The following is a 26,757-nucleotide window of genomic DNA, read 5'->3' as shown; positions in this document are numbered from 1 at the left end:
TTTGCAATACATATAAAGTTGTAGATTTAATAGTGCATGCAATACACAGTGCATGTTTACCCAAGGTAAACATGCCCTTATACATTTCAGTTTTGTCTCATTGTGACAAGCGTTATTTATAGTGCAGTAATATTTGGGGCAAATTGCAAGCAGAATTATTGTTGTTCGACCTTTGTTGAGACAGTGGCTACCAAGAAATCGGCTAATATTGTCTTTTTCTGAGCGGTTACACGTTAAAGTTTGGAGATGACAGGCATTAATAGATTGATAGGTTCCCATTCTTGAGCATCAGGAGCAATGCAGCTATATGGAGGGTATGCAGGGTAGGAGCTGGTCACTCAGAATTTAAATTGTTCATTTACGTCAGACAAAATTCTGAAATTAAAGGAAAGCTGCTACTTTTCTAAAACAAACAAACAATCTCGGCTGCCTGTGCTTACATAATATACAACCCTGAATAATCAACTGCAGGGTTATCTGGGGCCACCTTAGCAGCCCTTTTACAATACATTAAGTTCCTCAGATCTGGACGTTTTCACACTCTGTCCTTGTGTTTCTAACCTGTCTGTTGTTCATTCATAGAAACACGATTAAGGTTTGCCTTTCTCACATATTTGTTCTACTGCAAAAAACATGCTAAGATGCTTGGATAGATTGACTTTTAAAGTCACTTTTAAATAACTACAACAAAAACAATAAGTCAGCATTCACAATGATACACACAGAAGGAAAAAGTGCACTCATTCTATAGAGAACTGAACATCCTTCACTCTCCTCCCACACTTCAATCTGTTGCCCAAAACCCAGTAGCATTAAAATGAGACAGATGAAAGAAGCAAATTATTAAATGAAAATTATTCACCAATGTGCTATCTATTTAGCTTCTGGAAGTGAACAATGTCAATACATCAGTTTCAGAAAATCTATGCAAAACATACTAAAAATCACGCAGTGTACATTTCTGGTTCACAAATTCTTACTTCTGGTTGTGATGTTTTAGTCAATTTGCTAACTTATTTCCAAATTGTCGTTTTCATTGCTGCAATGGAGACTGTGTAAAATGGCATGCTGTAATTATACCTTCCTACCAATGGCAGTATTGTAACAACTAAAGTTTCTTTGCTTAAAACTCTAAGAAATTTAGATGCTCCAATCAACTTTACCTTTCAGCTTCCTTGACACGGATAGAGAGTGTCTGACTATAAAGTAGTAAAATGAATTATGTCTTGCTAACCCATGTACAATTGATTAATAAAACATTAAGTTTTATTAAAAAGGATAGAATGTATATGGATTTTCAAATGGAAATATGATTGATGACCACATGTCCAATATTGTTGTATCCACTGTGGAGGCGGAAGCAGTTGTCATATTTTCCAGTAAGTCTTTGTTTCAGACTTGAGCCAATGAACAGATCATCAGTCAGAGAGGAAGGTACTCTTCTCTTCTCACCCCTCCTCAGGTAATAGAAATAATTAGTATTCATCACCAGCCTGTTCAGAAACAGCTTGGGCTTTCTTCAGAAGTCCTTGCCCAGTGTGAAAGATCTTCTTTGATCTGAGGTGTGATATACTCCTTGGAGATATATTTTTGTTGCTAGCTCTCTTAAGTTCTTGAATTCACTTAGCTCAATTGTATTTCCACAATTTGGCAGTGAAGCAAAATTCTATATTGCATTGATTTAAGACCTAGATAAAGTCCTGAGCAAAAAAAAAGAATTTTTTTCAGATTAAAAAAAATGCTTTGATAGTTGTGCGAGCTTGGCTCAGAGATAGCTCTCTCCCCTTAGATAAAAAGCGGAGATTTAAAAATCTTCTCCAAGACTTCACCTTGTAATCTCAGATGGAGGTGGGGGGGTGGGGAGGGGGGAAGCATTTGTGGCACAGTGATAGCGTTCCTACTTCTGGGCCCAGAAAGTCCTGGTTCAAGCTCCAGCTACCCTGCACATTAGGTCATATCATACCTAAACCGGTTGATTAAAATAACTATAATTTCAATGACATTTCATTATAATTTTGAGGATTGATGCTGCATTTTTGGGGGTGCCATCTTTCACACAGAACATTAAATATTCAGATGAAGGAAAAATGACAGTACTATGAGGAAAAAAGGGATTCTCCTAGTTCCCAGCTTATGTTTCTTCATCAATCAAGACGATGTAATTTGCTATTTGTGGGATACTGTTGTGCACTAACTACCAGTATAACAGTATCACATTCAAATGCAATTTATTGGCTAACAGTATATTAACATATTCTGAGAAATAGGCTATAATTTATTTTGCTTTCAGGAAATAGTGTCAAGTATTGTTGTATGTTAAAAACAATGCAGTTTATCTACTGTATTTTGCTACTTATCATTTAGTAATACACTAATTGTTTCTGTAGCTCACTCCAAATACCTGTATAAGGATTAACAGCTTCAGTTTATAGCAGACAGATTGTTCTTGGGCAATGAATAGCCTTCTGGTTTTAAGCATCATCATCGAAATCAATGGCGTTCACACCATTAATTGTAAAAAACGCAATCGAGAAACAACAGCAAAGTTTATTTCCATCCTGTTCCCACACAAATACATTACAAACGGCATTTCGAACAGAATACTGCAGTTTACCTTCCCGAAAATACACTGGAATACCAATGCAGTTGTGACTTGTGGCTCAGTTATTTTTCTTGGTTTTGTTTTTCTAGGTAAGGAATGTTTGTTGTGAGGAAATAAACACTAATCACTGATGATCTGGACAGATACAAAATAAAATTCCATCTATTCCTGGATTTAATCTTAGCCATTGTAAAATGCCCCCACTGCACTAGTATGAACGGAGTGCTTGTGGTTCCTGAACAAATGCCAATCACGTGCCAACTTGTGCCAAAATGTGGACAGCTTTTCCGATGTGGAGCCATGCCCAATAAGAACAATATTTCAGAGAACTGAGAGGAAAAAATAATTTTGATAATGCATGTCCAAACTGAACCTGAACCTAAACCTAAATAACCCAGAGGTAGAAGAATAATATGCCAACCACTTTTACCTGGTTCTTGACACTGATAAATTTAATTATTTATTTTGGAAAATTAAGGCAATTACTGCATATTTAGTTCAGTGTTCACTGTTAGAACTCAGGCAGCAAGTGGTGAAAGAATTAACTCGAGTCTAGTCTTTGCACATTCACCAGTTTATATTATTATTATTATTTAGTGAATGCCAGTCCCTTAAGTCAAGTTTCATTTGCAAAATTTTAGGTGACTAGTCTAAAACTCAGTCTGTAGTGGGACATTCCTTGGTAGATGTACAGTAGTCTTTTTCAGCCACACACTGGTGTTCTGAGAACTGTCCGAATGTATCACGAAATTTGGTAATGAAAACCAATGTAAACAAAATTTGCAACATCAACACATTTGATATTCTTTAAGCTTGATGTATGCATGCTGTTGTAAGCCTCTCTATGAACACTGCAATCACAGTAAAAGCAAATAAACATAATGTGTATGAGCAATCATTTCAGCTGAAAAAAAGCAGGTGTGCAACAGAATTGTCTGTCTCATTGAAGTGTGCCGTGTTACTGAAAAGATTGGGGACCACTGGTGTACAGCATTGTCTGTGTCTCTCCCCAGGAGCATGAAAGGTTTATAAAGAGTCCCACAGATGGTGGGTGCCCACACGCAGGCCTTGATTTAAAATTGTTTAGCAAGGACCACTGTAGCTATGGTCATTCAAAGTCTGCCATTCAACAGATATGGTTTGTCACAAGGAGCCTGTTAGTGACTTTTGTTTTATTTTACTTAGAGCCACATGCTGCCTTATGTGTAGTTCCAATCATGAACTCTTTCAGCTTCTTTCTACTTCTCCAATTTCTAAATTAATCTTAATCAAACTTTTCAGACATATTGTGACATGATTCTGTGGCAGATAGGACTTGAAACAGACCTTAAGACCAAAGGTAGGTAAACTATACTTTGCCACAATATCCTTTTGCTTCTATTTATCAGCTTGTTTAAGATTCTAATAAATACTCACCAGCTGAATACAATTAACACCCAAATAATATACATTTTATGTTTTTTAAAAAGTAGAAGCAACTTATTCGAAAATGAGTGCATAATGGACCTGTAGGGTATACTCTGGAAATTCCAATGCATGCAGAGTGCAATATTAGTACAACAGTGTAGCTAGTAGATCCATAATTGTCTGGCATAATCTTGTGCATAAACGAAGTATTTTAGCCTAAACATACCCATTTGGCTTAAGATTATTCAACAAAATAAGGTTCCTCATGGTAGACTGGTTAGCAAGGTTTGATCACATGAAATACAGGGAGAACAAGCCAGTTGGATACAGAACTGACTCAAAGGTAGAAGACAGAGGGTGGAAGGTTACCTTAGAGTACAAGGAGATCTTGATCAGGTGAGTCAATGGGCTGAGGAGTGGCAGATGGAGTTTAGTCCATCTTGTCCATGCCAACCAGATAACCAGCCCCATTTGCCAGCAGTTGGTCTATATCCCTCTGACCCCTTCCTATTCAATGCCTTTTAATTATAGTAATTGCACCAGCCTCCACCACTTCCTCTGCTAGCTCTCTAGTTTTGGACTTCCCTACCCTTGTCTATTTACCCTATCCATGCCCCTCATCATTTTATAAATCTCTATATAGTCACCCCACAGCCTCCAAAAGTCCAGGGAAAATAACTCCAGCCTATTCAGCCTCTCCCTCTAGCTCAAACTCTCCAACCTTGGCAACATCCTTGTCTGAACCCCTTCAAGTTTCACAACATCATTCCTATAGGAGGGAGACCAGAATTACACACAATATTCCAAAAGTGGCCTAAGCAATGTTCTGTACAGCCACAACACGACCTCCCAACTCCTATACTCAGTGCTCTGACCAATAAAGGAAAGCATACCAAATGCCTTCTTCACTATCCTATCTACCTGCAACTCCACTTTCAAGGAACTATGAACCTGCACTCCAAAGTCTCTTTGCTCAACAACACTCCACAGGACCTTTATTAAGTGTCTACGTCCTGCCTTGATTTGCCTTTCCAAAATGCAGCACCTCTAATGTATTTAAATTAAACTCCATCTGCCTCTCCTCAGCCCATTGGCTCACCTGATCAAGATCTCCTTGTACTAGAAGGTAACCTCCTTCGCTGTCCTCTACATCTCCAATGTTGGTGTCATCCACAAACTTACTAACTATACCTCTTAAGTTAGTTTCCAAAGCATTTATATAATGCACAAAAAGCAGCAGACCCAGCACCGATCCTTGTGGCATACCGCTGGTCACAGGCCTCTGGTCTGAAAAGTAACCTTCTACATCTCTACCTCTCTATAAGATCATGCTTGCAAGTATCAAAACACAATCCTAGAGCAGGAATTGCTTGATTATAACATGGAAAATGGTGACCAAACACCAAGTTAGCAATAGCAACTCCTGATAAATGTACGCCTAGATAAAGTCAAGTTCTTACCTCTTTACTCCTGGTCTAAAAATCTTTTTGGACTGATAGGCCATTATTGTGCTACTGAGGTTCTGTGGAGCATCTCGAAGCCCAAAACTCTTGGCAGTGTGTCCAAGGTGAAGAGTCTTCACATGGAAGAAACACTTTAGGTTTGCTGGATACGTGGCATAAGCTCGAATGAATGACTGCAATGCTAGAAAATGTTGAAAAAATGTGATTAGTATTCCATATTGCTACCATATTGTGGTAGCAATTATACATCAAAACATGGAAATGTATCACTACGTGTTTTAAATAGAGCCTGGAAGGGTTCACTACTATTATTCAACACCTCAATTTATAATAGAAAAGTGGTATGTGAATTTGGTAATGATTTAAATTCCTGCACAGTTGCACACAGTAATCCCAAGGGATCTGAAATTATATTCCAAATTGCAATGTATGAAAAATATGAAGTAAAATTATGACTGAAGAATTTTTGAAGCACTCCTTTGAGTGAGTTTCAGGTAACATGGTCTGCTACTGACGTGTCATGAATGTCGAACATAATACCTTATTAAAAACTTAGTGTTCTCAAACTGAATGAATGATATCAAGCCAAGTTAATAATTAGTAATGATATTTGATATAATCACATCACTCAATATACCAATGATATTAGATTATTCAGGGAGCAGGTCATAAACTTATTCACACTGATTTCCTACAGAGTGTAACATCAAAAATTTCTCGCAAAACACCAAGTTCCAGCTCCAAAGAAAGTCAGTGAACAACTGTGAATGCAATGAATGGTTAGTTGATTTAGTATACTACTGATCGCAAAATCTGACCATTATAATTAAAATCTGAAGATCATTGCTGGCAGGGGACTGCAATTACTTAGAGCATCAGAATTAAAAATGTGGGCACAGAAAACAAAATAGCAACATGAAGGTAGATTTTATTACTTTAAAACAAAAGGTTGAATTCTATTGGCATTCCCTGCTCTTCATGCCTGCTTTACCCAAAGTTTTTACTTGGCCTAGACTGTCAGCAACACCAAAAGAGATAAGCTATATACTGGTTAGATTGGTGAATAGTTCTACAAGATAACTTACAAAACAGAGAAATAAATATTTAAAAGCCAAAAAGAAAAACACAAACAAAATGCAGATAGGATATTTCCCTTTAACAGAAAGTAAAAAACGTTACTTCCAAATTCCACTGTCCCCTTTTGGAATCACACGCAGTAAAACATCAATAGAAAGGATTCACAAGCTACTCACATTGCACCCAACAATGCAAGTACTTTAACAGTTATCAGTGCTGAACTCCTCCCTTAGTTTTTGGCACATGGCTTTCACAAGGTAGAAATTTCTTAGATTTTAGATTAATAGATATCAGAAACAATAAGGAATAGGTTTGTGATGCAGTGGTCACATCTCAGAAGCTCCAGTTTCAAGTCTTGTACCAAATTCCCTAGGACAGGCAAATAAGTTGAATATCAACTTACAAATCTTTCCATCAATGATAGGCAGCAAGTGCAGAAAAGAATTCCTGGTCAGCCGTGGGACTGGAAAAAGCCTTTAGCTTGTATCAGTTCGGGATCACAACATGCATGTTGCTACAATAACTGGAATTTGTTACGGGGCTGTTAGCTCAGTGCTGAGTCACAAATGTGGACTGGATTGGGATGAACAGCACAGATTTTGATCCCTGTTCCAGTATGAGTAGATTCAGGGTCTGCCCTCTTGAACTGCCCCAGTGGAGGTCATAGTGCTGTGGGCTAGACTTGCCTTCAATCAGAGAACTGGTTCACAAAATAAAAACTACCTGGGCCTGGTTTAGTCACAAAGTACTCTCCCTTTAAGGGCAGGTTTAGTTTAAAGCAATTTAAGTAATACAACCAATTAAGTGCTGCAAGCTCTTGTTTCACACAGAAATCACATAAATGGCAAGGCAGCATGAAGACTGTGTGCACTTACATTACATCAAATGATAAATGTTAAATGTCAAATCACTTTCCCATGCCCATTTTCAGAATTATCTAATTCATTCCCAAATTTTTCAATTTTGGGACCTGGGATTGAACTGCAATATAGTGATTGGATCAGTCTTCTTTCCTGGATTCTGTAAAATGTTTAAAGAGATAGTCAATAACTACAGGGGATGGAAGTATAAGCCTATCCAGAATTTAATATTCTTATTCAAGTCATATGGATGCTTAATATGAACCTATACTAACACAACAAGAATGATGTCCTGATATTGGAGTATACACAACAAATGTTGTTTTCACCAGCACAGTTGATAAACAGGCAAAAATTATACATCTGAAATACCAGAAGTTTACTGTAGTATTGTGGTCTCCATCATGTCCGAGTGGTCAGTTGAGGGTGCAAGTGAGAAAAGCCTCTGCCAACAAGTTTTATTTAAGACAAAGTGGTATTATTATTTAAGTGATTTATGCCATAAATAAAGTATAACAGTGATGGGTATACTCCCTGCATTAGTTAGTGTGTTTTTTTTACATTGTTTATGTGGACCTCTTGATCAATAGGCACACTCCTAGTCCCATATGTTAATAAAATATTTGCTGTACCAATATTGGGCCAGAGTAGAAAGATGTTCTTTCTCGGCCTCTAACTTCTCCAGTACTGGATGCACAAATTATTACCTGAGATAGTGATTAGAGAGTGGTCAATTGCACAGAAAATGGCATCACTTACATTAGAAGCATAATACTATCTGTTATACAATATATTTGGGACTTAATGGCATAACTATTAAAGGGGTGGGGCTTTAAATGGTTGACAATGGGCTCCTTCTAACTGGAAGAATTCTAACAACTTCATATTACAGTTACAGAATAGCATCCCCTACAGTGTGAAAACAGGCCATTTGGCCCCACACGTCCACACCGACCCTCTGAACCCATCCAAAACCATTTCCCTACCCTAGTACTCTTCATTTCCCTTAACTAACGCACTTAACCTACACGTCCATGAACACAATGGGCAATTTAACATGGCCAATTCACCTGATTTACACATCTTTGCACTGTGGGAGGAAACCGGAGCACCCGGAGGAAACTCACACAGACACAGGGAGAATGTGCAAACTCCACAGTCACCCAAGGCTGGATTCAATCCTGGGTCCCTTGCGCTGTGAGGCAGCAGTGCTAACCATTGAGCCACTGTGCCAACCCACAGTTAAGCTGTGAATATGCTGAATAGATGCATATAAAATGGGAAATCAATTCTAATACAACAGAAGTATTAAGGCACAGGAAACAGATAATCTTCTGAAAGGAAATGAGTTGATGATAAAGCAAAAATACAGTAAGATAGAATACAAATTAATCCTGAAACAGCTAGTTTAAAATCAAGCTTATAAATATTAGATTTAGAAAAATACATTTGAAAAACTATAGTGACAATGGACTGCTGTCAAAACATTTTCTGCTGTGAAGAACTTCAAATGAAAACCTGTTTACACAAAGTTTAACTAGAATTGAGTGAGAGCTGGGGCACATCAGTGTTTATGAACAGTAATAAATTGTGTCATCTTATGGATTTGTGGCTGACAGGACCGAGGGAATATTTTAAAGCTCTGTTTACAAGGAAAAGTGCGCTTATTTCAGATCAATACCATCCGAGTTAAAGCTGCAATGCCTTCTAAGCACTTAAATAATTCATTCACTTTTTTTTATATTGCGCACATGAACTCTTTTAGATCAGGGATGGTTAGAGTGGGAAATGAAACACTTTCCCAGTCAGAATTTACACACAAGCAGAGGGCACATCAAATTTATTTTGATTTCAATACCTCCTCGCTTTGCAGCGAGGCTGCCTTTATTTCATCTTAAAATAAAGACTCCCACAATGGCAAAGTCAGTGTAAGTATTGCTTAGTGCAGAACTGAACCATTCAGACCAGGCAGGTCTTAGATCTCAGTCCTGCTCTGTGCAATTGAGGATAGCCATGGCAGAAGGAATTCTGGACAAAGTATGAAAGAAAACTGAGAAGGGAAAAATTCAACTAGCAAGGGTTACTACCAGCAAGATAATTGCTTTCTGAGAATGTTAGATGACACGAATTGTGTCTACAATATTTAAAAATAAAACAACCAGAACACTTTCTGGCCTTAACGTTTAAAGTATCGTTTAAAGTAACAAGCCCTAATTAAAGGAATACTAAACTGTTCACGACACGCTACACACATTATATAAAACTCAAATACAAATGTAACATTCCATGCTTGTATATAATTTGTAAATGTCAATTTAGCTGAACATGTATTGCATCAAATGGTACAATGTTTCTGTTCATGTGATTTCAGGATAATCGATCAGTAAACTTTCTGTGCCATCTTATTTTCTCCTCTTCTCCATTTCAGATTACCTGAAATTTATCCAGAGTTACGAGGTAACCGCAGGAAGTTATGTAAACAAGGCTTTCAAAAATTGAAGAATAAATATGTTATTTCAAAAATATTTGCCTGCTTCAATTCAGGAGATACTGCTTTGAAACTATGCTGGAGAGAGTCATATATTGTTCTGGTAGGGACAGTAAAGTAAAATAAATCTTGGCCAAAAACTTGACACTGTAGATTTTCAGTACATTTAGAAAGAGAGATAAAATTGTTTGCCTTACCAATAAATGTAGATGGGATAAATATTAACAACATGATTGCCTAATTTTGATCAGATTATAACCAACAGGATGATTGTAAATATGAGATAATTTGGCTGCATCGATGAATGCTGCCAGTTGAGTAATTGGTTCTGAACTACTTGCAATTGCAACAAATCAAACAGTTTGCTCAGTACTAATAAAACATGTCTTGCAAATATTTTGGCAAGGCATGTGCAAACAATGACTGTTATGGAATAACTTAGTTCTGTTTCAGAAACTTGACTCATTCACTTTAAATAATCAATGAATTCCTTGGGACTTGTGAACTTGTTACTGTAACCATCATTCTTTTTTCAGTTTTCTACTTTGTAAGAAGTTTGGATATTAAATTGTTCTATTCCATGTCTTTACTGCATACTGAAAATGTTAAGCACAAGCTTTTTCATTAGTTATGAACTGAAGAAATATCTCCAGCTACAACCAGCTCTAATTCACACTTGCTAATGAATAAACACCAATGGTTTCAGTGTTAGAAATTAAAGAATTGATGACAACTAACCTTTCTTGGCTTGCAGAAGGGTTTCTTCAGTTGAATGGACATAGTTCTCATACTCTTTTTGCAAGGTTGTTGCTGATTCTTTTAGTTCTTGCAAGATAGTGGCTTCCAACTGTATATATATGAAAATAAAACTGTCGTTTAACTATTCAAGTTCAATTATTTTTGAAGCTTACAGAATGCATCTGGGTTATCCTACATGCAAGGCAAAATTTGCTACAATTACAAATTCTTATTCCTAAAGTAAATGCAGATAGAGATACACCAAATTAAACAATGTTTCTTTATTCAGTGTCCTCGAGCACTTTAAAAATTAAATTAGTAATCATAGAATTCAAGTCTGACACCACCTAATTGACAAACAGCACTGTTGTTCTTGAAGGGTTAACTAAACAAGGAGTGTTTCAGGGAGAAATAATGGACGGGTTTATAGCAGATTCAATAACAAGAAAATGACAGTATAATCACAAAGGGGCACGGAGGTTAATCCTTTCAATATTACTGAAAAAGAAATAATATAATGTAGCTAAAGATCACACTGAATAAGACAGCTTGGTGTTATTTGTGGACTGCAACAACTCCTACCTAGTGTCTCTTGCAATTTCTCAGCTTTTAATATGAATGTCAAATTACTTTTTAAAGGATGATTGACCTTTCCCTGAGGACTTAGCATCATGTTATTAAAGGAATAAAAAATTTTAATAATGGAAGGTATGTGTTTTCTTCCCTTTTTACTGTTTAAAATTAATGAGAAAGTGTAACAGTTGCTGGCAAGAGATTGAACTCAGCAGCCAGTACCAAATAAGAGTGGAAATCCTTCTGAGCACTGAGCAAACACAGATTCGGCTGCTGATCCCAGAGCTGGATATTGTATACAACATGTTACACGCCTTTGAATAGATCAAGGGGGTTGACTGGCGGAAAAGTCTTAGATTTCTAATAACCACTTTTATATTGAAGGTGGCCTCCATCAAGAGCTAAGAGCTTACTGGGGATTGCAGCAGAAATTGGGTCTAATCAGAGACTTGCAAGTGATATTTGTCTGGGATATAGAATTGGATTTAAGCCCTTCACACACAGTTGAAGATTGGTTGGGAACAAAAACTGTTCTAATTTTAATGACTCTGAAGGAAACAAATCACCTTTAGCATGAGGTGCTACACAGCACTTTGATAATCGCATATACACTACGACTTACAAAACATCTATTATTGTTGAAAATGTGTTGCTGGTCAAAGCACAGCAGGTTAGGCAGCATCTCAGGAATAGAGAATTCGACGTTTCGAGCATAAGCCCTTCATCAGGAATAAAAGAGAGAGAGCCAAGCCGGCTGAGATAAAAGGTAGGGAGGAGGGACTAGGGGGAGGGGCGATGGAGGTGGGATAGGTGGAAGGAGGACAAGGTGAGGGTGATAGGCCGGAGTGGGGTGGGGGCGGAGAGGTCAGGACGAGGATTGCAGGTTAGGCGGGCGGTGCTGAGTTGAGGGAACCGACTGAGACAAGGTGGGGGGAGGGGAAATGAGGAAGCTGGAGAAATCTGAATTCATACCTTGTGGTTGGAGGGTTCCCAGGCGGAAGATGAGGCGCTCCTCCTCCAGCCGTCGTGTAGTTGTGTTCTGCCGGTGGAGGAGTCCAAGGACCTGCATGTCCTCGGTGGAGTGGGAGGGGGAGTTAAAGTGTTGAGCCACGGGGTGAGTGGGTTGGTTGGTTCGGGCGGCCCAGAGGTGTTCTCTGAAGCGTTCCGCAAGTAAGCGGCCTGTCTCACCAATATAGAGGAGGCCACATCGGGTGCAGCGGATGCAATAGATGATGTGTGTGGAGGTACAGGTGAACTTGTGGCGGATATGGAAGGATCCCTTGGGGCCTTGGAGGGAAGTGAGTGTGGAGGTGTGGGCGCAAGTTTTACATTTCCTGCGGTTGCAGGGGAAGGTGCCGGGGGTGGAGGTTGGGTTGGTGGGGGGTGTGGATCTGACAAGGGAGTCACGAAGGGAGTGGTCCTTGCGGAACGCTGATAGGGGAGGGGAGGGAAATATATCCTTTTTATATATATATCCAAAAACATCTATTATTGCCTAGTTATAACATTTTTCCCCACTTCAAAACAATCAATCAGCCAATGACATTTCACATGATCCTATTAATACTGTAATTAGAGAGAATAAATATCAGATGCATATGCTTTGCACTTTCTCTACAATCCTTCACTTAAGGAATGCCCATGGAAAGTTAATCCGTTTGCATTTTTGACATAAAACCTTAAAAAAATCAAAATGATAGGGTAACTGACCATACCAGACCACATATCAGTATAAGTTAGAAAAGATATACAACAGCTTTGATAGCTCTGTGGTTATAGGCGCCGCCTAGTGTAGTTTTAAACAAACAGTATTCAGTCCAGCAGAACAGAAAGTTGAAGGTCTGATCTTGCATCTGTGCTGTTAGCTGATTTCACTAAAGGCAATAGCAAGACTGGCACTCAATTCTATTGTAGTAGAGGAGGAGAAGAAACACTTGCTTGCTACTCGCTTGATCGAGTGAGACCTCCTGGATTGTGATTATGTATGGAAGTTAGTTAAGGTGAAAATACAACCGGCAGCCACGCACTCTACAATTGCTAATTTTGCCAAACCAAGACAAAAACCCAAAAATAATTCAAGGCTACCGAGCACCTTTCAAACTTTAAACCCTGATAAAGGAGACAAAACAGCAAGAAAAACAGTACCTGCACCATAAGCAAAATGAGGTTACATTAATGTATTATATCTGCTCCTTCATATTTCTCACCGCTTTTGTTTTTGACAAAGAAATGGGTCGCAAAGAGATTTACAGGTGATGTGAAAATTCCATTGATAATACGCTCTCTGTTATTTCGCATACCACGGGGAACAGCCTTGTCTTTTTCCAACATTGCAATAGCAATTGGAGCCAAATGCACAAGGAAGATCATAGCCACAATCCAGGACTCAATGTCATAGCAACGTTAGCAAAACAACACAACCATATTGTCCTCTATTTCAACAACTTCAGCTGTTGAAATGGAAGCATGCCTTTTAAATTAACTTTCATTGTTTAGTTCAAGCATTCAACAACAGTACGAATAGAAGTATTGCTCACTCCATTTATTGGAGCACAAACAGGAAAAAAATAGCACATACAGCGCTGTTATACTGTACAAATTGCACTCTTAAGTGTCATACACTGTAAAGAAGAAACACACAAACTTTTGAACTGCACAGTGTTAATATGGCAATTTGTATTTTCCACATGAGGAAAAATAATGTTGGACCATTTCAACCTCAGGGTGATGTAGATATAGTGCAATCAGTACAAAGCTGAATTTTGACATTGAGTTTCCAAAGGGCGAAAAAGGTAACCTTTATTTTAATTTCCAGCCAAATGAACAACATACACCAGGGACCCAGTGAATAAAGCTTTGTGTATGTGTTTAAATGTGTGCACAGAATCTTTAAGTGCCCAATTAATTATAATTCATTAAAACAAATTATTAATTACATAAATGCAATTAATTTGAACATTGGTGAGTGTTCTTTCCAGATAAAATTTCAGTAACTTGAGTATTGAAATGTTTTACTTTCAGTAGTAGGATGCTGTTTTATCATGAAGCACTTAACCAGGAAGTACAGCAGTCCACTTTTGATGGCTTAATGTATCTAAATACTCAATTTGTCATTTCATCAATCAATACAACATTCAATTACAAAGAGAATCAGTTGATACTTGCTTAATGTAGCAGGCCCAGCCCAGCTGCTCTAGCTACTGAACTCCAGCAGTGCACATTAAATTCTGGGGAGGCAAGTGACAGCAGCCCACAAATTAAAGTCTGAAGCTTAATTTCTCAGAAAAACTTGAGTAATTAAAATAGTACTGGTCTTAACTTTACAATAAAGAGGGTGTGAGCTATAATTCAACACATTTTAAGGATATGATATAAAGCACAATTTTTTGACTTCCTAAGTAAAGATGAAGTCTTACTTTTTTAAGAGACCAGAACATTACATCGGATTATCAGAATTACATCAGGTCAATAGAATGGAATAAACTAAACTACTCAACATTAACTCAGCTGATCTTCATCATGATACAAAAATTACCTTCTAATTTGGATTGTTTTTCTTGAAATAAACCAAGAATCTTCCTTTGCAATGAATAGAATATTTAATCCCAAGAGCAATACAGCACGCTGTCAGTAGAAAAAAAACCTACAAAGTGCAACTCAATATTATCTTAAAGCTATTGAGCTAGTCAGCCATAAGTGTTCCAATGAATATATATTGCTGAATATTAATTCCACTTATGCATTAAGCAGCCTGCATCCCCAACTGAGTAAACACATTGAAGACCCCAAAAAAATGGAGTTCAGAAAGACCATTAGGCCAAATTGATGCTTCTTTTATAATGCAGGGATAGACTGCCTCATTCTGGACTTGACAGACTTGAGGACAAATTCATTACTTAAGCAAAAATAGGACTGCAAAAACATTTGATAAATAGATAATAGTATTTTGATCAAATATGTGATCTGTTTCTCCTCAAAGTCTACCTGCTGGGAGTGCAACTTTGGTGAAATTTGAAATTAAATCTCAAGAACATGATGTTAAATTCACAAGCTTTATGATTTAACTGTGGGCTGTTGCTTTTCAGAACCAGTCCAGCCAAGCAGGAACAATCACTGGACAAGAAATGCTGGATCATTACTTTTTTGTAATCCTTAAAATTTTCAATCCCACATTTAACTACAACCCCATTTATTCTATTTGTCAGTTTTCTCTCTAAAATGCGAACTAAATTACAATGCAACTAATTGCTTTTGTTTGGAGTTTTCCACAAATACACCACTCTGTAGCACTGAGGGAGAGAATCCCCTAGCCTCCAACTGAAGCTTCCTAAATATCAAATGCAAGTTTTCCAGCTCCTTACTGACCATCCAAACTAATGTGACTCGTTAGATTTATATTATGAATTCTGTTCAGCATTTTGAAAATATGATTCATGTTTGTTGAAACAATCTTCTTTTATTCAACAAAAATAAATTAAGGCCGAACAGCATTTCTTCCAGAATTTAAGTCCCTAGTTCTAGAATCATCCCTTTTGCTTTTTTTCAATGCATCAATATATTTTAAAAGCAGGGAGTCCAAGACAAAATGAATATCAGAACATAAAAGGTATTCAGTAAAATGAAAATAGATAATTAGAATCAGTGAAGGAAACAAACTTGGACTCATCAACATTCCTCCCAAATGGGAAAATCTGATAACACTATTTTGCACTGACGTCAATTGTTAGGATAACAGTTTTGCTAAATCTACTTTTTAAACATTGCAAATTCTCAATACCAAATAAACTTGGAAAATTTAGGTTAAGTACCTGTGGAAACTGGTGGTTATCCTACATAAACTTAATCAGAAAGAAATTTAGATAATTAAGAAACAAACATTCCCGTGTGCTTGCAAGGTTGAGTCAATTAAACTGTCTCCATGAAAGACACATCCCAGATGACAAGGAAAGAATGATAGCAGTAACAAACAGATAGCATGTGACTGGAATAGGATTTTCTTATTGGAAAATGCAACTGCATGGGCAAGTACTTATCCCTAGATGGGTTCCTGGTACTACTATGATTTCCCTACAAATTGGTTTTTAAAATAATCGCCTTTTAATTGCACCTCTGTAGAGTCCTGAAGGTAAGCCATTTGCTGTGGGAAACAATGAAGCGGACGTAATCGAGTGATGTCAGCCAAAGGGATTCCCGCCGAGCACGCCTGTGTGTTCAGTCTGTTTCTTTCTCAATCCTGGCGATAGAGAGCATTTGCTTTTAAAAAGGAAAGAAAAATGCCAAGCAATAGGAAAAAGAGGATTTGTTCTCTCAACTTCTTGTATATGGAGATTCTTGTCACATGTGCTCCATGTGGGTGTGCTCAAGCCACAGGATAGTTACTTCCAAATAGACAAGATCAGAAACAGAGCAGTAATCAGCCCAAGCAGTGCTAACGTAGTGCAGAAGTACCAGCCTGCCTGCCCACCCATCATTTGTAGGCTAGTGGAGTACCTCTTTTCCCCATTTGTTTGTCTTTGACACACCACAGCTTATTCTCACAGAGGGTTCACTTATTTTTCTGGATGCATTGCCATGTTTAGCACAACCTTATTAACCCACAGGTGTTTATTTTAGCCATTAGATTAGGCAAAAACATTTGACGAAGACACAGGTTATTCTGAAACAAGTTCAAAATGTAACCCGCCGGGAGCTTTTCCGTTATTAGCCGCTGGACAACTAGATATAGGGAAGATGTATCCACTTGTGAGGGGACCAAAACTAGGGGTCACAATTATAAGATAGTTACCAATGAAACTGAATAGGGAATTCAGTGGGAAACTTCTTTCCCTAAAGAGGACCCTGGAGAATGTTTTTAATCAGACCTAGGGGTGCAGATACACAGTCCCTTGGAAACGGCATCAGAGGTAGACAGGATGGTGAATGCAGCATTTGACACGCTTGCCTTCATTGGTCACAGCATTGGGGTATGGGAGCTGGGACATGTTATGGTTGTAAAAGACATTTGTAAGACCACACTTAGAGTAGTGTGTACAACTTTGGTTGCCCGGCTATAGGAAGGAAGCTATTAAACTGGAAAGGTTGCAAGAAGTTTTACAAGGATGTTACCAAGACTGGAAGGTCTGAAATACAAGTAGAGGTTGGGACATTTTGTCTCAGGAGCGTAGGAGGCTGAAGGATGATGTTGTAGAGGTTTATAAGGTCATGAGAGGCTTAAGTAAGATGAATAGCCAAGGTCTTTTCCCTTGAGGGTAGAGGAGTCAAAAACTAGAGGTGAAAGGGGAAAGAATCAAAAAAGGACCTGAGGGACAGCTTTTTCCCCCACACAGAGAGTGATGTGTACAGGGAACAAAGTGAGGTGCTGGAAGACTGAAGATTGGTTAACATGGTGCCATTATTTAAGACAGGCTATAAGGAAAGCCATTGATCTCTAGACTGGTGAACCTTGTATCAGTGGTGGGTAAGTTCTTGGAGTGGATTCTGATGGACAGGATTTACATGCATTTTGAAAGGCAAGGACTGATTAGGGATAATCAACATGACTTTGGGTAACCATGTCTCACTAACTTGATTGGGTTCAGTTTTGAAGAGGCGACAAAGAAGATTAATGAAGGCAGAGCAGTAAATGTTGTCTATATGGACCAGCAAAGCGATTGACAAGGCTCTGCATGATAGACTGGTGAGTAAGGTTAGATCACACGGGATCTAGGGGGAGCTAGCCAACTGGATACAAAATTGACTTAAAAGGTAGGTGACAGAAAAAGGCTTTTCTGCCTGTGTTCAGCAGTGTCCCACAAGCATTGGTGCTGGACCCACTGCTTTCCATCATTTATTAAAATAATTTGGATGTGAATATAGGAGATCTGGTTAGTAAATTTGCATAGTGGATAATGAAGATGATTACCTCAGATGGGCCAACAAGCCGAGGAATTGCAGATGACGTTCAACTTAGATAAATGTGAGGTGTTGCATTTTGGTAAGGCACAGCAGGGCAGGACTTATATACTTGATAGTAGGGTCCTGGGTGTGTTGCCAAACCTTGGGGTGCAGGGCGTAGTTCCTTGAAAGTGGAGTTGTAAGTAGGGTAGTGAAGATGGCACTTGTAATGCTTGCCTTCATTGGTCAGACCATTCAGTACAGCACTTAGGATGTAATGTTGCAGCTAGACAGGACATTGGTGAACACTGCGAACAATACTGGTCGCCATTCTACAGGAAAACAATGTTGAGAGGGTGCAGAAAAAAAATTACCAGAATGTTGCCAGGACTGGAAGGTCTGAGCTATAGGGAGAGGCTGGGGTTATTGTCCCTGGAGCAGGAGCTGAGGGGTGACCTTATAGAGGTTTCTAAAATCAAGACGGAGATGAAAAGGGTGAATAGCCAAGGTCTTTTCCCTCAAGTCAGGGAATACAAATCTAGAAGGCACAGGTTTAAGAGAGGGAAAAGATTTAAAATGGACTGGAGGGGCAACTGGCTCATGCAGAGCATCTTGCATGTATGGAACGAGCTGCTTGAGGACGTGGTGGAGTCAGATAGAATTACATTTAAAAGGAATCTGGATGGGTACACGAATAGGAAGGGTTTAGAGGGAAAAAGGCCAGATATCTAGTCGGCATGGACAAGTTGAACCAAAATGTCCGTTTCCATGCTGTGTGCTTCAGTGGTAAAATGTGCAACTAACTATTAGTTTAGGTGAATTGCACTGATGCATTTAAAGGAAGACTAAATAAGCCATGAACTAGAGAGGTTTGCTGATGATTGTTCAGTTCCATTTGCAATTCCCATGATAATAAAGCAGTCTGTGTTTGTATGCAGCAGGATCTGCACAACATTTGTATTTGTGCTTGAAAATGTTATATTAGTCAAGGGTAAAAGCTTTGGCCTATAGTCAGTAACAAGCAAAGCGAGTAGAGAAATAAATAACAGACAAGACATTCAGAATGTTGAGGCTGGTAGTGTCGAAGCCACACAATCGGAGGCCTTGGATGAGGTACTGACAATGCCTATGAAAGGCTGTAAGTAAACAACAATAAAACGAGACAAATGGATATTGAAGTCAGAAGTGTAATAGGTATGTTGTAATCTTTTGCAAAAAGTATGAAGGTGTTCTGTAACCCAAAGCAAGCTTTAAAAGTCAATATTAAGGCTTCCTCTCCATATGTGCATATGAAATAAACTATTGTTCTATTATCTGAAATCCTCTCATTAATTTGTCAAATTGATCCTTACTACACTATTGTTATATAGCAAGCAACGCGTGTGTTATACAAGTAATGGCCATCACCAATAAGAGAGTCTAACAACCATCGTTAAAATTCAATGGTTGTGAAATCTTCCAACATCAACAGCCTGGCATCAACTTCCACCAGAAACTTTACTGGACCAGTGTTCACATGAATCCTGTGATAACAAGAATAGATCAGAGACTAGGTATTTTGCAGTAAGTGACACAGCTCCTGATTTCTCAACGCTTTCCTACTAAATCCAAGACACAAGTCAGGAATATGACAGAATACTTTCTAATTGTCTGGATTACATCATCTCTGACAAAACAAAAAAAAAATCAACATTACTGAAGACAAAGCAGCCAGCACTTTAAAAAAAATTACTCCCTTTGTTCCAAACGAGAGTCATAGAGGCCTCAAAATATTAAATTTGTTTCTCTCTCAACAGCTGCTGCTAGACTGGAATTTCTCCAGCAGCTTCTGTTTTTATTTCACTCCCTTCAGCACTGGTGTAATTATGGTTATAGAGTGCACCATGTACATTATCCATTCTAGTAACTCCCTAAGACTACTTCACAGAACCTCCAAGATTCATGATTTCCAACACAAAGACAAAATACTGTGGATGCTGGAAAGCTGAAGAAAGAACTAAAAGGGTGGAAAACCACAGGAGGCCAGGGAGCATCTGTGGAGAGAAATAGTGTTGATGTTTCAAACTGATGAACTTTCATCAGAACTGAAGAGAACAGAAATGTAGGAAGCACAAAATGAAAGTCTGTGGTAAGCTGGAAATCAGGGGAAATTAAATAATCCAAAGGTTTCATGAGGCAACAGTCATAAAGAATGATAATGAAGAAACAAAGGTTGTGTCTAAATAAGGTATGAATGCTTTGTAAAAAATATTTGAATGTAACATGAAGGGATTAAATAAAACGAAACAAAGAAAAGCAAAACAAAAGAAAAAAAACTACTCAGGACAAGATGGAGGGGTTCCGGTTGAAAGCTGTTGAAGTAAACAGGGTCCAGAAGACTGCTGAGTGACAAGTTGAAAGATTCTTAAATTTTCCTGTCACTGGTAATGACATGAGCAATGGAGAGAAAGTGGCATTGGAGTTAGATGCAGATCTCTTGTTTTCCTCTCACCTTGGCATTGATGCTCAACACTTCTAGAGTGTAGGTCCATTTGCACATCAGCAGATAATGTTTGCTGGACCTGGCTCTCCACGGCAGTTGCTAACCTGACGATGAAGACAGCCAAATGCGCAAATCTGCCTCGGGCTGAGTAAATCCCTAGACTCAGTGATCCTCTGATGCCACAGATCTGAGATGTTTCTGCTTCAACCAGCTACAGGATTGTGTCAGTGATGGGCTCACCAGATTGTGATCCCAATTCTAATCCAGATTCTCATTTCAGGTGAAAGTTTCTATGCTTGGTAGAGGGTGCAAGTGAAAGCTTTGCTAATGTGTGTCCTCTAAGGTTCCGAGGTTTCCTCTTCTCGAACAATACACAGACTAGGGCAATTAGAAATGGGCAATATAGAGTATAAAGCATCAATCACATTCAGATGCATTTTTTTTGAAATGGAGGAGAAACAAATAGATTATGCTGATAGGATTAGATGGAGAGGGTTAAATGAAGTTTCATGAGGTAAAGACAAGTCGGGTCAAGTGCCTTTTGCTGTGTTGTAAATTCTATGCAATTTTACAGACCTACAGTGTAGTCTCAGGTTCTTTATGATGACTTTGGTTTTGATACCACAGCAGAATGCAATTCAGTTTTAACATCTTTATCCTTGAAAATATTTTTATTCCGTTTGATACTTTGATACAGAATAACCTTATTAGGTAACAATGCACTGGTGGGGGCTGGAACAGGAGTTGAAACTTAACATTCTAAAAAAAATGCAGTAGAATCAATAATTCTTCTCATTCATTAAGAACCATTTCAGTCAGAAACTTCAACTTCTGAATTTATTCACACATACTGCAGGTTTACTGTTTGTAAAGATGAATGGCTAAACCAGAGTCAAGAGAACCAGGTTTCCAAAATCATTTGTAAATTAAAGAAATCACACTTACAGTTATATGAAAAGAGAAAGGCATTCAGCATTACTTACACATGTTGGTGCACATTTGCTCATTGAGAATATGAGTCACATCTATTCCATCACCTTGGGATTATACCCAAAGCAGTGAGAGATTACCAGAATGGCAAGGATGTGGAGGAGAATAGCTTCTGGAAAGGTGACTGGTTTCCCTTAACACCAAGTCACAACTTTACCAGGGGTAACTGTCAAAACTTTTCATTTTCTTATGCATGATGACTCTATGACTGTGCTGATGTAGATTTCTAGAAGTTCATGTACAGAACTTCTAAGACACACAGTCTTCAATAATTAAAAATGGGCAAATAATTTTTCCTTTTAAAGGGACCTTCTTCACAGTTCTATATAATCCAGAATGGAGCCCTTTCACAGACTACAAAATAATGAACGGCAAGCTCATTCATCTCCTGGTCACAAGACACATTTTTTACAGTTAAGATACGGTGGAATTCGGTGGAAATTTCACGTTTTTGTATAAAGCAATTATATTATGTGGTGATGCATGGCCATAATTGGGCCAGAGGTGATCCAGCGGTGAGAAAATAAGTTTAAACATGTTCTTGCCTCCACATTGTGGCAATTGGAATACTCCTCCTCTAACTTGGCAGTCAGGTCATCATGGTCTCTCAGTCAGGAAACCAGCCGCCTTCTCACATCTTTTTAAAACAAATTGTTTATGGGTACTTGGGCGTCGTTGGCTAAGCCAGCATTTATTGCCCATCCCTAATTGTTCAGCGGGCAGTTAAGCGTCAACTACATTGGGATCACATGTAGGTCAAACTAGTTAAGGGCACCAATTTCCTTCCCTAAAAGATATTAGTGAACCAGATGGGTTTTTCAAACAATGTTTTGCCTAAGTCTCTGGATTAGTAGTCTAGCAATGATACCATTAGGCCACTAGCTCCCAGGTTGGCAAGTGACAAGTTAAGGTAATTAAATAGACATTAATCACCCAGTTAAGTGCCTCAATGGCTGGCAAGTCAAGAAAGCCTCCCTTGGTCTTTGTCATCCAACACTTAATTGCAAAAAGTGGCAAGGAGGGTATGGATTTTACTCTTTTAAAAAAAAAGCTTGCCCAATTTTTTTACTTACTGGCTGCCTCCCAGGGATTAGGAAATTGCACCTACAATGTCAACACCTGAAATAACTTAGCTCCAGCCAGACCATGTAAATCATCTTTGATCCCACAGGGACAAAAGAAAGGCGTGCATTTACATACCACTGTTCCCAGCCTCAGGTCATCTAGTGAAACACTTCTGAAGTGTTGACATTGTTGTAATGTGATACCTTGCTGTCATGTTTCCGCCAAAACAACGTGATAATGATCAGACTATTTGCTTTTTTTGAACTGATGCTGGTTAGGGATACATAATGGATAAATTCCTTGAAAAAACTCATCTGCTGTTCGTTCAAGTAGATTCTAGACTAGAGTGGTGCTGGAAAAGCACAGCAGTTCAGGCAGCATCAGAGGAGCAGGAAAATCGACGTTCGGGCAAAAGCCCTTCATCAGGAATACAGGCAGAGTGCCTGCAGGGTGGAGAGATAAATGGGGGGGGGGGGGGGGGGGGGGGATCTGGGGAGAAAGTAGCATAGAGTACAATAGGTGAATGGGGGTGGGGATGGAGGTGATAGGTCAGAGAGGAGAGTGGAGTGGATAGGTGGAAAGGAAGATAGGCAGGTAGGGCAAGTCATAGGGACAGTGCTGAGCTGGAAGTTTGGAGCTGGGGTGAGGTGGGGGAAGGGGAAATGAGGAAAGTCCCCATGACTTGTCTGACCTGCCTATTTTCCTTTCCACCTATCCACTCCACCCTCCTCTCTGACCTATCACCTCCATCCCCACCCCCATTCACCTATTGTACTCTATGCTACTTTCTCCCCACCCCCATCCTCCTCTCATTTTCGGCTTTTGCCCGAAACGTCGATTTTCCTGCTCCTTGGATGCTGCCTGAACTGCTGAGCTTTTCCAGCACCACTCTAGACTAGAATCTGGTTTCCAGCATCTGCAGCCCTTGTTTTTAACCTTCTTTGAAGTAGTGCCAATGGGATATTTACTTCCATCTAAAAAGGTGACTCATCGAAAAATGCAGTCCTCAGTACAGAATTGAAACTTCAGCTAAGGTTTTATGCTCAAGTCTCAGAACATGAAACTGAACTCATACCTTTGACTTGGATGAGAGAAGACTTTGGTTGGAGCTAAGGTTAATAGCTACAAAAGAAACATGAACTATGTTCAGGTTGCATTTCTTCATTCTGTTCCAGCTCAAAAATTAGTCAAAGAATCATACCATTAAACCTTTTCTTTAAAAAGATATGCCTGATGACACTGGGACTCCCCTACTCAGTACAACTGCACCCTGTATGCAAAATTAACCATACTAGACTAGTTAGTGCCTTTCGAGACACAAGTCTTAGAATTTCCCTCCTATTTCCTACTTTTCCTCGCTGAGCGCTCCTAGACTAAACTAATAGCACTTTTTAAGGAGTTGTCTGTGATAACTAAATCAAGCAGTTTGGTTGTGTTTGATGCAATGATTGAAATTTGTGGATTTGGAAAATTACCTACTATCATTGTTGCCCAGGATAATCATCTTGATTTAATAAGATGGTAAATGCCTTTACCCGACCAGGAAAATTTCAACATGATTAATTCAAGACTTTTAAATGTTGATATTCAATTACAATATTGCAGTGTAGTAGGAAACGATAAAAAGACAAACCTTGTGTCCAGATTGTTTCCTTCTAAAGCGGTCCATTAAAAACGTTGATAGAATGTCCTCCATTTTCATTTCAGAGACACTGAAGAAACAGAAAATAAATATCATACATTTTTTCCATCAACAGCTAGCAATGATGTAGTTCTGTTAAAGAAAGATTTAATTAACCAAAAGGTATGTGTGTATGGGGATTTAAGAAGAGAGAGAAGGGATTCACTGACCATTAGGCCAGGTTGGTTTTGCACCATTATTACTGTGTATCATCATCAAAAGCAACATTGTGCTTCCAGGTTTGTTTCATAGTGGCATCAATCTTTTATTTTACATTTATTTTGCAGTAACACTGCCAAGCATCACCCTACTAGTAGATTCAAAGATCATTTTTGTGAATGTATCCCACATTTCAATAGAAATCATGCACCTTTGTATTTTGCTCCCCATTTCTTATTCATTTTGTTTCTTCACTAGGTTACCCTACACCACTCTCTGCAACAGTCATCTCCTAAACTTGACTGGATCCCAGAATACACTGGATGACCCAAAGTTCATAATTCTTGCCTTGCCTCCTTGCTGAAATACAGTTTAAATCAGTTTTCTGATCTTCCATGCAACTGCCACAGTTCTCTACTGTGGCATGACAGGAACTTGTGCGTATGCATAGAAAATCTTATCATTCTACTCTCTAAAACTCAAAATGTGAATGCCTGTGTAACAGAATAGTCAAACAACTAAACTCACTTTTGATTTGCACAAAAATTCAACATTTTAAGCCACAAATTTATATGAAAAGAACTCATCTTCCATAGCTCATTTTGCTGCTTGTCTGGACTGAATCAGTTACTTTTGCAGAGTGATCTATTATAGGTTAAGCTGTAATTAGAACTGCAGATTTGTTTTTCTCTGAAAGAGTGTTATGGGGAATTCAGGGCCCAGCCAGTTTTTAATTCTAAACTTAGATATGGGAGACCAGCAGTAGCACACTACTGTACAAATCTCACCAAAATAAGTTGAATTGGTGAGACAGCAATAGCAAAGTGCTGGATAAGTTCATTACTTCCCTTCAGGGAAGGAAATCTACCAATCTTTTCCAGACTAGAGAAACCCAGCAGGTCTGGCACCTTCTGTGGAGAGAGAGCAGAGTTAATGCTTTGCTTCTGAAATGACATGTCTTGAAAACTGTCTTCATGTGAATCTAATTTTCACATGATTTATGATTAATGTCTAAGGATAGTGTTATAAACCTGACAGAAGGGGTATGCTGGAATATAGGCTCACTACCTCAGAAGTTGTATCAAAAATATAAATGTCTTATTGAAAGTGAATCAGTATTCTGGCATGATGAACACAGCTTGAAGGAAGCAGCGAGGGTGACAAGGGTGCAAAATGTACCCCGAGTGGGGAACTTCAGTATCAATCATCAAACATGGCTCAGTAGCACTCCCTGACTTATCAAAAAGTTCAAAACTTGAGCTCCAACACATCAACTTGGAGGTGAAGTTTTTTGAACTACAGACACCTGTTGTCAATGTGGCTATTATGGATTACACAGATATTCTCCAGGTCCTGCATGTTACAGCTGTTACACATCACTTGCCCTGCCATCTTGATTTTGTTGTTTAACTAAGTAAAAAGTGAGGTCTGCAGATGCTGGAGATCAGAGCTGAAAATGTGTTGCTGGTTAAAGCACAGCAGGTTAGGCAGCATCCAAGGAACAGGAAATTCGACGTTTCGGGCCAGAGCCCTTCATCAGGAATCAGCCCTTCCTGATGAAGGGCTCTGGCCCGAAACGTCGAATTTCCTGTTCCTTGGATGCTGCCTAACCTGCTGTGCTTTAACCAGCAACACATTTTCAGCTTTGTTGTTTAACTACCAGGATTTTAAGTTTAGAATATCACTCAATGATTATTTGTAAATATCTTATGAAGTTTCCTTATGAAGTGCAATCAATTTAGTACGATACTTAAATAAAAGCAAATTACTGCGGATGTTGAAAATATGACATAAAAAAAAGGATGGTGAAACTCAGCAGGTTTGGATCGAAGGGGAGAGAAAAATAGTTAATGTGTCGAGTCTGATATGCGACTTTATTACTGAAGAAACGTGGTAAGGAAAAGCTAGAGAACTATAGACCGGTGAGCCTGACGTCAATGGTGGGTAAGTTGGAGGGGATTCGGAGGAACAGGATTTAAATGTATTTGAAAAGACAAGGACTGATTATGGATACTCAACACGGCTTTGTGCACGGGAAATTCCGTCTCACTAAACTGATTGTGTTTTTTGAAGAAGTGACGAAGAAGACCGATGCAGGCAGAGCGTTGGGCGTTATCTATACAGACTTCAGCAATGCAGTCGACAAAGTTCTGCACGATAGACTGGTTAGCAAGGTTAGATCACATGGAATACAGAGAGATCATATGGATACAAAATTGGTTTGAAGATAGGAGACAGAGGGTGGTGGTGGAGGGATGCTTTTTGGATTGGAGCCCTGTAATCAGCAGTTTGCTGCAAA

At 38.8% G+C, this 26,757-nt stretch overlaps 1 protein-coding gene across 1 annotated transcript in view; it reads right to left on the bottom strand.

Moving 5' to 3' along the window:
* ddx31 (DEAD (Asp-Glu-Ala-Asp) box polypeptide 31) overlaps positions 1–26,757 on the bottom strand; it is an 86,081-nt gene that overhangs the window by 16,517 nt on the left and 42,807 nt on the right. The window contains exons 17-19 of the mRNA XM_060841103.1: positions 24,252–24,330; positions 10,636–10,744; positions 5,470–5,653 (exon numbers count right to left, since the gene is read on the bottom strand). Coding sequence (XP_060697086.1) covers positions 5,470–5,653; positions 10,636–10,744; positions 24,252–24,330 — 372 coding nt within the window. The remainder of the gene's footprint in view (positions 1–5,469; positions 5,654–10,635; positions 10,745–24,251; positions 24,331–26,757) is intronic.

The sequence above is a fragment of the Hemiscyllium ocellatum genome, chromosome 21 (genome assembly GCF_020745735.1).
Source record: "Hemiscyllium ocellatum isolate sHemOce1 chromosome 21, sHemOce1.pat.X.cur, whole genome shotgun sequence".
NCBI classification, from domain to species: domain Eukaryota; kingdom Metazoa; phylum Chordata; class Chondrichthyes; order Orectolobiformes; family Hemiscylliidae; genus Hemiscyllium; species Hemiscyllium ocellatum.
The sequence above is the reverse complement of the archived record's forward strand: the minus strand, read 5'-3'. Positions and strand labels throughout refer to the sequence as shown.